We start from the raw sequence: 12,447 nt of genomic DNA, 5'->3' as shown, positions 1-12,447 counted from the left end.
GTGTCGGAGAGAGGGAGGAGATAAATACGGAGTCACTGAGCAAAAAAGATGACAGCAGAGACCGATGAATAACACTGCAAAGTGAGCTGAAGGAAAAACAAACTCAAAAGTGCAGGCAGAGCAGAGAAGGAGAGAGAGTGTGATTGAGAAACAGCGGCCGCCTGCTGGGACGGAGAGGCACAGAGAAAGAGAGGAGGGGTAAGGAAAAAAAACCTGTAGCGTGCTGCGTCGTCCAATCTCACAAGACCGGCTCTGTCATGTTGGGCTTTTCACCATGCTGTTTTAGTAAAGTGGCCTGTACTGATTTTTATACCAACCTCCATTTAACTGACACAAGTACACTCCCATGGAAACCCAAGATGGTCAGCATTCCACTGCGTACAAGCACTGGCACCAGTGGAGCACTGGAGTTTTTATATAATCTGAATTTAATGCCTTAAAGACCGTAAAATGGGTTTATTTTTCTCACCACATAAGGGCTTAAAATTATTTTAAAATGCAAAGCACCTCATGGATCCTGAAAGAAAAGTAATTCATTCATGTTTTTTTTTCCGTCTTGCCTATTTGCCTCCTAGTGGCTGACAGCACAACTGAAGCTGCCTCCTTCACTTCACTCGCCTTTTCTCTGACAAACTGCTGAAATATGTGTGGGGGTTGACCGTATGATACTTTTTGTTTAAAGTTTCATTGTGACTCACATGAATCTTATTTTTCGAGGTGTTGATCATTTCCTCACATTTGCTGGTATGGTTTCTGTAATATATGAATTCTATGGTTGCTCCTGAAAATATGCCTGGCAGTAGCGATAGTTTAACTTGTTCTTTGAGTACATTTTGACACATAATCTCATGCTGCCAATTTATGTATCATAGCTTTGTTTAGGCACATTTTGCCAGAAGTAGGTTATTTAGTTGCAGGCAGTAATGTATTTTCACATGCATTAGTGTGAATGAAGCATTGTGTTCTCAGCACAGTGGGAAAGATTGTTAAACATTGTGAACTGGAGAAACTTCTGCGCTATTTGTTTTCTTAGTGGCACAAATCAGTGAGTTTCTGGGCTCGTTCATCTGGTTTCTGTTGTTTTTCTGGAGGAACACTGCAGCAGAACGGCAAGCAGGCCAACTGTTTGCACTCTCTTGAATTATCAGTAAACCTTTCCACTGTGGAGTCTTGATGACCAAACATCTGCATGTCCACCTGCTTTTGATAACTAAATGAACAATTGTAGTGTATCGTAGTTCTGAAACATTGTGTGTAGAGAGGAGCCATAGGCAGCAGAGAGGAGAGCGTATCTACCTCTGAAATCAAGGTTTGTCTTTGAAAAGCTGAAAAGCACAAGGTTTGATCGCTGCTGACATATCTGGGTTAGAATGATAACGGGGTGCCAGGAGTCCCCCCCCCCCCCCCCACTCTATAAAAATCCATAAGGAGAAAAAAAATATTCACACATTTCTGCTTTGTTATTGTTTTATAATGGTGTTCTGTGCCGTCTATGTTGAAGGGATAAACTGTGTAGGTCTGGCAGCTATCTTGTAAGTCAAGGATAAAGGATTAGGAGATGAAATCAACATGTATGTGTGCCTGGGTGGTACATCAAAGCACCATGTGCTGTATGTATAGGAGGAACATATATGTAGGTAGATTCAGTCGAGCTCCTGCTCTGTGAGACTTTGAGGCTTTTAATCCACGCTGAATCACATTCATGTCACATGTTCCCCAGCATCTCGCTTTCTTTCAAACTCTCCTTTCTGTGCTCCCTCATTCTGCTGCTCTCACTCTCTTTTCCCATTTAGTTCTAATCTCTCTCTCTCTCTCTCTCTCTCTCTCTCTCTGTCTCTGTCTCTGTCTCTGTCTCTCTCTCCCTCCCTGCATCACTACTCTGCAATGAAACGTAGGACGTGGGCGGACAATCTCATAGTCCCTTTCAAGGTTCAAAGTCCCTTCTTCTTCCCTCGCTCCTGCACTGTTCTACATGTTGCTGCCTTATTAAGTTGTTCCTCTCTCTCCCTCACCATCCCCAGCAGTAAGTGGCTGGTTGGTCACAGAACATCTTTCTGGTTTCTGCCTGTTAATGAGCCTGCCTCAACTTTGTGCGCACACACACACACACACACACACACACACACACGTATAGCTTCCAGGTATGTACCACATCCTGCAGTTTGTGTAGATATTCACTTTTAACAGTTTGCACACTTGTATACTGTTTATTACATATAGTGATGTGTGTACAGTATCTTTAACCTACATTTTACATAGACACACGCCTACATGCACTCCTTCTAATCTCTATTACCAGTGATTTAACGGGTAGGCTTTTCACTCCTCTCATCCCCGTTGCTGGTACAGGTCCCAAAAAACTACACACACACACAGAAACAAACACATGGCTGCTGGCCAGCTGGTACACAGGGAAATAGGGAATATGTGGCTTTGACAGTGTGATGTATGACATGTCATGACATGATAATACATGGCTTATATTAATTAAGAGGTGATTTGGAAGCAGACTTCCATTAAAGATTTGGTTGACAATGTTGAAAATGTCCCTATCATGTACTAACAACAGTTATCACAATGTATGCTACTATCCGTTGTTGAAAATGATCTTGAACTGTAAAGTTAATTTACCATATAAACATTTGCACTGTAAAAACATTTCTAAAAAGACATATACGTTTGTCTTTGAAATATTTTACAATTGATGTCTTGTCAATTTGTGGCAACCCATAAACAACCCAAATAACACCAAACCACTCATTTGTTTTGTCAAAGATACCATTATACTTAGTAGGACTAACTTTTTCACATAATTTCACCACACTCCGTATTGGCTACCATCTCACTGCACCCTTAAGTTCCTTTTTCTCTGTAGTTTGTATATATTCACACTTCCTGTCCATAAGGGCACATAAATGGCATGTGGAAGGAGCTCTGCTGCAAAAACTGTTGAATTGATTATATTTTATATGATCATCTTATTGGTTTAGTGCATTTATTAGTGCATGGGTTAGAGGCTTCATTCCCACTTGAGTTTCATGCCGGCAAAACATATGACACACCATGTCATGTGCGTTACTTTGGATAAAAGGGTCCACCCAATGCAATATATTGTAATATAATATTAATGTATAGTGGATTGTATCAAGGCGTAGATGGGACTCTTTAGTTCAAGGTTGCAGACGGCTCTTTCGTTTCCTACGTGAGACCTCTGTCACAAAGCCTGGGGGGCATGTCGACAGGAGGTGGGGGAGCATTGAACACTCTTCATATACCCCTTTGTGAGGCCCCCGTGTGACACACACACACACACACACTGTCCCTCTTATTTGTACCACTGTGCCCCCCTCGCTCCTCTGTGGCCATCCATGCCATCTCATATCTCCCCCGGGCTCCCCATATCGCTTTACTTCATTATTTAGCGTGTTATTTTTTCTCCTCCCTGATCTATAGTCCCCACATCACAGAGGCGGCTAATTAATTATGGATGGACTTGAGGGGGGGTTGAGGAAGATGGGGGGGGTCTTTAAAAAAACGACCAGACACCCGCCTCATTACATATGCGCAGTGTTTTTGGAGCTTTATTAATTTATATCTTGTCAGGCTACGCCAAAGCCTTCAGAACTCTTTTGACTTTTTAATACATTTATTTATTTATATAGCATCCCGTTCTTGCTTTCGTCTTCATCCTCCAACCCCTCACTCTCCCTCCAGCCCACCCCATCTACAGAATGTCTTGATTTTAATCTCTCACCTTCTACATATCTGCATGCACACACAAACACACACACACTTGCCTGCCGACTGTCTCATTATCTGCTCTTGGCGGATGTTAAAAGGTGTTTTGCTCACTTGCGAGTGGAGATTATCTCATCCGCCCGCTGAACACTTGTTTTATTAATTTTTTTCTTATGTTTTTTTTCCATTTGGTGTGGAACGAGGTGGCGTGGTACATCATACATCAGAGCGCATTGAAAATGAAGGAAAGGAATATTTTAGAACGGGCTTGACCTAGAACGACAGCTGCTCTCCTTTTGAGAAAGCTCATAGCGACGTTCAATCAAAACTGGCATCTGGGTGTCTGCAGTAAGATGTCAAAAAATATAGGTCAAGCATTGTAGGATTTTCAGAATACTTTTGTTAGGAATGATGGTTTTTACTTATTTTTGTCTCTAGAACACATCGAGGTATGTATCAGCTGCAATGTAATCATAGTGAAGCTATTTCCTCTTATTCTGTATGCAGAAATCTTTCAAAGAGGTAATATATACAATATATTGTAATAATCTGCATAAGTATATATGCCTTCATTGTTAACAAATGGGAACTGCAGCACTAGCCTTAGGCAGCAAAGCTAGCAGCGGCCTTTAAGGGGAAAACAAACACGGAGAGGTAAGGAAAGCCCTCTGGCTACTTGGCTTTGAACAGAAGTTGGAGACTTGGACATCCGCCATCATAAACACACACTTTGTAACATATAGTCTCATTCACATACTGAAAAACAGAGGTACAAATACATACTTCTACATCCTAATCTAATCAGTGTGTGAGCGCTCATTTCACAGTTAATGGTGGATGTTTGTTAACTCAACTTGTCTCAACATCTGTGCGCTCAGAAACGAAAGAATTTTACATTTGGCAAAGGCAGTTTTTCTGCTACAGTATCCACATCTGTTGGTCTTAAACATGCTTATGAAGATGTCAGAATGCAAAGACGGTGATCAGAATCTCCAAATAGAGCAGATGTTTTTGTGCCGTGTTCTGGTGTGGAGAAACCATCTGTGACGTGCATTCCTTCACGCACCATCTCCACTTCACACACATGCAACTTTACTATAAATGGCTCTTACCGGTTACAGAAGAGCAAGATAAAGTGAACCTTATGATGAAGCGAGCTGCTGTGAGGTCCTGCTCTGATGCGTTTGTGTGTAGAGAAAAGCTGAAACCGTCATCTGGTTGGCCGTTGAATCGCTATCTGACAGTTAACTGAATCAGCTCACCTCCCTCAGGCTTTTACAGCACACACACCCTATCCCGCCGATATAGTACACACACATTGAAAAAGACACCTTTGTCTTAACCACACACATACACACCCCTCTATCTTCCTCCCCTGTTGGTCCTCCTGAAATCAACCGGATGGAGTGTCACATCTGGCCGAGAAAACCACAGCATCCGTCTTCACAGATGAAATGGAAGCTGAGAAGTCAGGAAAGAAGGGGGGAAAAAGAGAAAAAAGATCTCCTCCAGCTTCAAACGAATCCCCTCGGTGAAATATTGTTTCTATGTACTCTGCACTTTGTAGGCCTAATGCTGGCTTTGAACTGTTTTGGCACCTGTCACAAATACTGATGAAATAGTTTCTCTCTACAGAGCACTTTTCCCTTTATCCTTCTCGCTTTCCCTCAGTATCCTCCCTCCTACCTCCATCTCTTTCCCAGTCTGTCTGGGACGCAATGTGATCTTGTATTTGAGAAACCGGGGGCTTCATGCAGTATGATTTCTGAACTCTTGCAACATGCCATCAATGAACCAGCAGTGGTTCACTGGCTATTGGCCTGCATTACCATTATAGTCAGACTTTAAAGTCTTTGATGTAAAGAGCTAGAGTTCTGATTACTTTTATATTGCGGGAGGCCACCTGACTTTTTTAACATATTCTCTTACATACATCTGACTTACATCCACGTATTGCACATGAGACAACTATATTTAACTTATTATTAGATTCAAAAGCTACAAGTGCAAATCAATCTCCATTCTCTCTCTGTCTCTCTCTCTCTGTCTCTCTCTCTCTCTCTGTCTCTCTCTCTCTCTCTCTCTCTGTCTCTCTCTTTTTCCTTTCCTCACATCAGCAGCTATCTGACTTCCCCGTTTCACTTTGCTCTGTTCCCAATTAAACTCTCCTCCTCTGCTTCTCCCTCCACTTTTTCTCTTATCCTTTTCACTTCCCTCCTCTCGCTTCACTCCCTTCATTCCCCCCTCCTTCTCTTCTTCACCCTCTCCCTCTTCCTCCCTCCACCATTACCTACCTCACTCCCCTCCCTCCAAGCCGTCCATTTAGCCTCCCCTCCAGTTCCTCCCCTCACCCACCTTCCTCCTAGTTGATTATACATCAGGTCTTCAGTAGCTCGCTTCTCCCTCCTATAGTATTCCCCCATCTCATTATGTGTGTATGCATGTGTTTGTGTGTGATCAGACACACAAGGCCAGGGCTAAGCAGCCTAATGAACAAACTCCGGCATTGTGTTCAGGCCCTGGGGACGCTCTGTAGCTTCTAATGTACAACAGCTCAGAGGAGAGGAGGGGAAAGAAAAATTCACTGACAGGGAGCCAGCTATCTGCTTAAAGGAAAAGCTACAACAAGAAGTGAAGTAGAGGGTGTGCAGTGAATATTTTACAAGGATCTGGTCGATTTTTTTCTTTCCGACGCTTTTCTGACTTGTCAACATGAGTATGTGGTCCTGTCCTGCAACTCTGACTGGCTGGGACAACACTGTCTCCACTCTTGTTGCATAGAGTTTAACATATTTTGGATTAGAGGGTTTTTAGGTGAATGTTTGAATCTTTTACTTAAGTCCATAGTTTTAAGACCCTTTTTCCTGACATGAAAAATGTGCCTGCCACATGTCTCTTATTATATGAGTCACTTAACAGTGTCTCTAGGTTGTTAAATGTGCGATTTGTCAGCAGTGATCTGTTTTGTTATCCTTTTGGCTCAAGCACTACAGCACTGGGTGGGTTAGTTCCACCCGAGCTTTAACTCATGCTGTATAAGATCTGTCACCCACCCTCCTTCTCTTTCTCTTTCTTTCTTTCGTTCCTTCTTTCTCCCTCTCTCTTTCTCAGTGTTGATGAGATCTGCATCGCTGCCAAATCATGGCATGAACACTGTAATGACTTCATTTCTTCCAGCACATGCACACATGCACATCTAAGAAACATTACATACTGAGTGGACTGTCCTGTCTCATTCTGCCTCAGTAAAGTGAACACATGCAAGTGTAGACGCACATTAATCCAACTGCACATTAAGAAACTTGTTTGTCCATATACATCTATGCAAGGACACACACACACACACACACCCTCCAGGGCTGTGTACTCCAGTGTGAGCCAGTGGATGGGCTGCTTCCAGATGATCTAAACAAGATTCTCTCAGCTCTGGCCAATATCAGTGACTGATGTGCACACACATACACACACACAAAGTTCATGAGCTCATTACTTCATTCCACACATGGACATAATACACTTGAGTCTATCTTCCTGCCATAACAATGCAGCACTGTTGTGATGCGAATAGTTTTATTGGGTAGATAATCCTTTGTGAACTTTGTATGAAAAGCTCTCTTTCTCAAGTGTTGTCGTGCAGCATCTATATCTGGTGCAAGGCCAGTGGGAGTGTTGCACAAGCCTGTAACACATGTGAACAGTGCATCACACTGCAGCTCTTTAGGCTGAGTGTGTTGCAAATCTGGCGTGAAGTCAAATATGTAACCCACGGCTGGCTCGCTTTTTTTTTCCCAACAAACAAGTGATTTATTTCATCACGCCTTTTCGTATCTTATTGCTATTTGTGCCTCGTTTGCTTGCTCTTCTGACTGTATTGAACAACCTCACTCTCTTTCCTCCATAACCCTCTCCTTTAGCGGGTAAAACAAATTAAAATCTCTTTTTTTGTCTCTACAGGATTGCCCTCAGATCCTTCCCTCAACCCAGATCTACATCCCTGTTGGGGTGACCAAGCCGATCACCTTAGCTGCCAAGAACCTGCCCCAGCCCCAGTCAGGACAGAGGAACTATGAGTGCGTCTTCCACATACAGGGGGAGACCCACAGTGTGCCTGCCCTGCGCTTCAACAGCACCTCCATCCAGTGCCAGAAAACAGCGGTGAGTGAGAAGGGAAAGAACATAGGACATTTGGGTATAAGTGGATGCCATTAAAGCCCTGTTTAGGGTGGAGAACACAGCATGTGATGGTGGTGTGTTGTTTACAGAGATAGTTTAGTTGCTGTTTTGGTTGAATGATGCTGACAGTTGGGTAAGGAGAACATGATGAATGCCATTTTGTCTCGGACACTGACAAAATAAAAGCAGTTGATGTAAAGCGTAGTTGTGAATAAGACCCAAACTTCTGACTACTGTATAGACTGGAGCACGAATGATAATTAGAATTTTGTATAGGCCAAAAGCATTGTCATTTAGCACTACTACTCTTAACCTAATCAATGCAACTAGGTAACTAAATCATGATCCCAGTAAGGACATCGACTCCAGGGTTTAAATAATGGCCTCCTACAACTAATGACCGCTTTGGACGCTAACATGCTCATTGTCCTGATAGATCACCGTGCACCACTTGTACGCTGGCCTGGTCACAATCTAGATAAATGATCCAATGCTGATCTTCCCACATTAAACTGATAGCAAATAGATATTGAAGTCACAAGTTCACATAGACATTATTCGAATTGAGACACACTTATAATAAGCCTTCATTGTGTGGGAATTTCCCCAGGTTGTGTATACTGGTTGAAATCATAACGGATTATCATGGTTCATGCGATACATCATTTATGTCATTGGAGTGTGAAGCCGCAGCGGTCAGCCATCATAGTTTTGTTCTGTGCTGTTCTGTGATTTTTTTTAAATGTATTTGCGGCTGGTAGGGATGAGTGGTGTGTGCCGGATTAAAGTGTTCTCAAGGATGTTTTTTGCAGAAGTTTTCTAATAAGAATTTGTGTGTATGTGTGTGTGTGTGTGTAGAGGATTTACAGGTAGTTTGAGCATGTGGGTCCACGCCATGTGTTGGAATATGGTTGTATATATATATATATATATATATGTGTGTGTGTGTGTGTGTGTTTGTGAGGCTTCAAACTAGTGTGACAGATAAGAGGTAGCTAGCGCCGCGCTTCACTGGGGCTGAAAATGTGAAGAGGAAGTCTGTCTCCTACCTAGTTGTGAGCGGATTGATCATGTTTACACCTCGACTTTATACCTCTCTCTCTCTCTCTCTCTCTCTCTCTCTCTCTCTCTCTCTCTCTCTCTCTCTCTCTCTCTCTCTCTCTCTCTCTCTCTCTCTCCCTCTCCCTTCCTCTCTCTCTCCCTCTCCCTTCCTCTCTCTGCCTGTGCAGCTCATCTTTCTCTCCGCCTCCCTCCCTCCGTCTGTCATACTTTCTTCTTCCAGCCATTCCTTACTTTCCTCACTGCGTCTCCCTCATCTCTCATATGTTCACTGTCTCTGTCTATTTCTACTTCAACATAAAATGCAATGCAACAAAGCCGAAATGAGAGCTGCTACTGTTAATTTAGTTTTAGATGAGGGTATTGCGGCTGTCACCACAACATGTCGTACGTGGAAGTAAATTTGACAGATTAAAATAAAATAGAAACATCTAGAAGTCATCATATCTGGCTAATAAGCCTGAAGAACTTAACCACCTGTCTATATGCTACAGCTTGTCATAATAGTCACACATTTATGCAGTCATATAGATATTAGCAGACACACATATACAGCACATACCAGCAGCAGTCTCTGCTTAGCTGTATAGCTTGCTGGGTATCCACTGTGACAGCTAGCGCAGCATTTGATTCTGTCTGTATTGACGAGGAGTCTTTAGGTGCTGGCACGCACTAGCAAGTTGTTTGTGAAGGCAGGGCTAATTAGCTAGCGATAGGGTTGTCTCTCCACAGAGATGTCTGTTTATTGACTGCTTATTGTAGCTGCGAGGCCAGTGCTAATCAGCAGCAAAGCCCTAACCCCAGCCAAAAGCTGAATTTCTCCATTTGATGTCCACAAAGCAGACATGCTAGCAGCAATTAGCCTTGGCCTGTCAGCGCTTAGCCCTTGTTAGCAATTAGCTGTGCCAACTTGACTGCACGGTCAGATATCGATGCGGTGCGTGTGTTGAGTCTACACAAGGCCGTAGTTAGAATCAGAGGATGAAAAAGATGCCAGCTGCATGAACTTGCCATTAAGGCATAATTCATCTAGGCCTGAGCTTATGAGTATAATTATGCGTCATGAATTATTAGGATGAGAGTCTTATTATAGCTCCAGAGCAGTATTTCAAAAGAATGAGGGTCTTAAATATTAGTTTATCCGTTTATAGACCTTCATATCTCTACTTTTCATGCGCTCCCCTCCATGTTTGTTCCTACTTTGACAGTGTTCTGCACCAACTTAATGAATCATGTATGACTCTGCAGTAGAAAAAGACTTCATCTATTATGCTGCGTACACACTGCTGCCTCAATTTGCAGGCCCACAGCTATAGGGATAGGGGTTAATCAGTGTCTGTGTGTGTGTGCACATGTGCATCCTTCAATATGCCTTTGGCTATGGATCCCAGGATAGCTGTGTATTTGTGTGTCTGGGTGTGCAGTTTCATTATACCACTGCAAGGAGACTGTTGGGGGGGCTTGCTAATCAATGGGATAAACACAGGGGTGCTAATCCACAGTTTAGCCTTGTGTTTGAGATGCACATAAGTGTTTACAACGGTGTCAAACTGACATACACTCACTTGTCGCAGGAAAGACGAGGACAAGGGCAGAGACAAGAGAGCTGTAGCAAGATTTCCTATAAACTAATAAAGAAGAGGAGAGGGGAAGAGAGAGGACAAAAAACCTTGAGGTGAGGAGGAGAGAGGAAAGAATAAATGTAGTAAAGTAAAGGAAAGAAGGATAGGAAAAAACAACAGGAAGAGAGGTAATACTAGATAGCAGTGGGAACAGCAAAAAAATGGAGATGAGAGCAGGCAAGATAGACTAAGGAAATTGGAGCGTAGTAGACAATTTCAGGTGAGGTGAATGGAGAAAAGTGAGAGGGAGAGTGATATTGAAGAGAACAGGGAGAGGGGAAAAAGAGATGAGAGGGTGTGAGGGAGAAAATCAGCTCAAAAGTCTCTCCTGAGGCCAAAAGCTCTCCTCTCTTTCATACAATATCATTACACTATCCAACAGAAGATCACTATCCACAGGATATTCAGGATATCCACTGCCAGATCATGTTTGGACTCTAGTTTCCCATACTTTACTCCTTTTACAGTGACCGTAATAACTCAATAGTCTTATATAGTATCCCCTAACAGGAGGCTGTCAATAACCTACTGTATATGTGACACACATGATATATGATAGTGTAACATCAGCTCCATACTAACCTTGTTGATATTGACTTTCCATATCTGCTTATGGGGCAAAGATATTGTTGCTATGGTATTTCTATGTAAGGTTACGGTACATAACAACTGATCCCAAAGGGGAATGAGCAAGCGTATCACAAGACATGAAAAAGAATACAGTATTGGTTAAAAAAAGGTTGGTTTCTGCAAGCAGAGACAGGAAACAAGTCAGCCACACAATATTCAATGTGTTAAGACTTTGAAGAATCATACGTTTAGGGTAACGATTTTAAATATGCTCAAAGCTCTAAATTTTGCTGTGTTGAACTTTCAACGGGTTTGTATTGTGAAAAATATGGTTTGTCACACACTTTCCCTTTCTCACTTTTGAAGTTGGGTACTGAGCCAAACACAATTCAACATTTTTGGAACCTGTGAAAGTTGATGAATTGGCAGATTGTCTAAGGTCCTATAGCAAGTTAATTGGAGAAAAAACGCTGATGATTTTGTAAAAAAAAAAAAAAGACTCCTCTCCACAGTTCTTAGTGCCAAACAAGCCCACATTACCACTGACACATACGGAGCCATCCGCCAGGCCTTATGGTTGCAGTTAACTCCGGTCAGCAGCAACCAAAACAACAAGCTGGTGTCTACATCGGTTCCTTCCGGTTTTGTGACCCGGCCCAGGCAGCTTCCTGGTGTGTGTGGGCCTATCAGGGGCTGAGGTGAGGCCACAAGGGCCAATAAGATGCTGAGCTGTGGGCTGGGAAGTTGTGCTCAGAGCGCCAGAGGGGTCATGGGAGCGAATAAACACATGTACACACAATGCTTGCGCACACAAATGACCACACTCTGGGGTCAGTGAGGCTGATGGAGCGCAGCTGGGCGCCGTTTGAAGGCCGTGGTTGAGAGAAGAGAAGTGCACTGTTCTAGACTTTTCCTTTCTCTTCGCCCGTCCTCAGCTTTTTGCCCATTTGTACTTCAGTGTATCCATTTTTACTCCTCTCTCTCCCTCTTTATCCTTCTTTCTTGTTTCTCCCTGGAGGGCAGGAATGAGAGGACAGATAATATCAGCGCGGGCCTTACACCATTACCTTCCAACTGATAAACCACTCGGCCACTCCATCACCGTCTTCCTCTCTCTCCTTCACCAGTGAGGGGGGGGCAGACACGGGGGCAGGAGGAGAAAATCTTGTTTGGGATAGGGTGTGTGTCTGTGTGTTATTCTTCTGTGTGTGGAGAGAGCAGCTGTTTGTTAAAGGAGAAATGGGAAGTATCAGGGGTCCTGATGGCATCCAATTAAGGCAGATAA

The 12,447-nt window shown here is 43.1% G+C and overlaps 1 protein-coding gene across 1 annotated transcript in view; it reads left to right on the top strand.

The window, feature by feature from the left end:
- plxna1b (plexin A1b) overlaps positions 1–12,447 on the top strand; it is a 144,684-nt gene that overhangs the window by 80,475 nt on the left and 51,762 nt on the right. The window contains exon 9 of the mRNA XM_070902736.1: positions 7,693–7,893. Coding sequence (XP_070758837.1) covers positions 7,693–7,893 — 201 coding nt within the window. The remainder of the gene's footprint in view (positions 1–7,692; positions 7,894–12,447) is intronic.

Source organism: Enoplosus armatus, chromosome 3, assembly GCF_043641665.1.
Source record: "Enoplosus armatus isolate fEnoArm2 chromosome 3, fEnoArm2.hap1, whole genome shotgun sequence".
NCBI lineage: Eukaryota > Metazoa > Chordata > Actinopteri > Centrarchiformes > Enoplosidae > Enoplosus > Enoplosus armatus.
The sequence above is the reverse complement of the archived record's forward strand: the minus strand, read 5'-3'. Positions and strand labels throughout refer to the sequence as shown.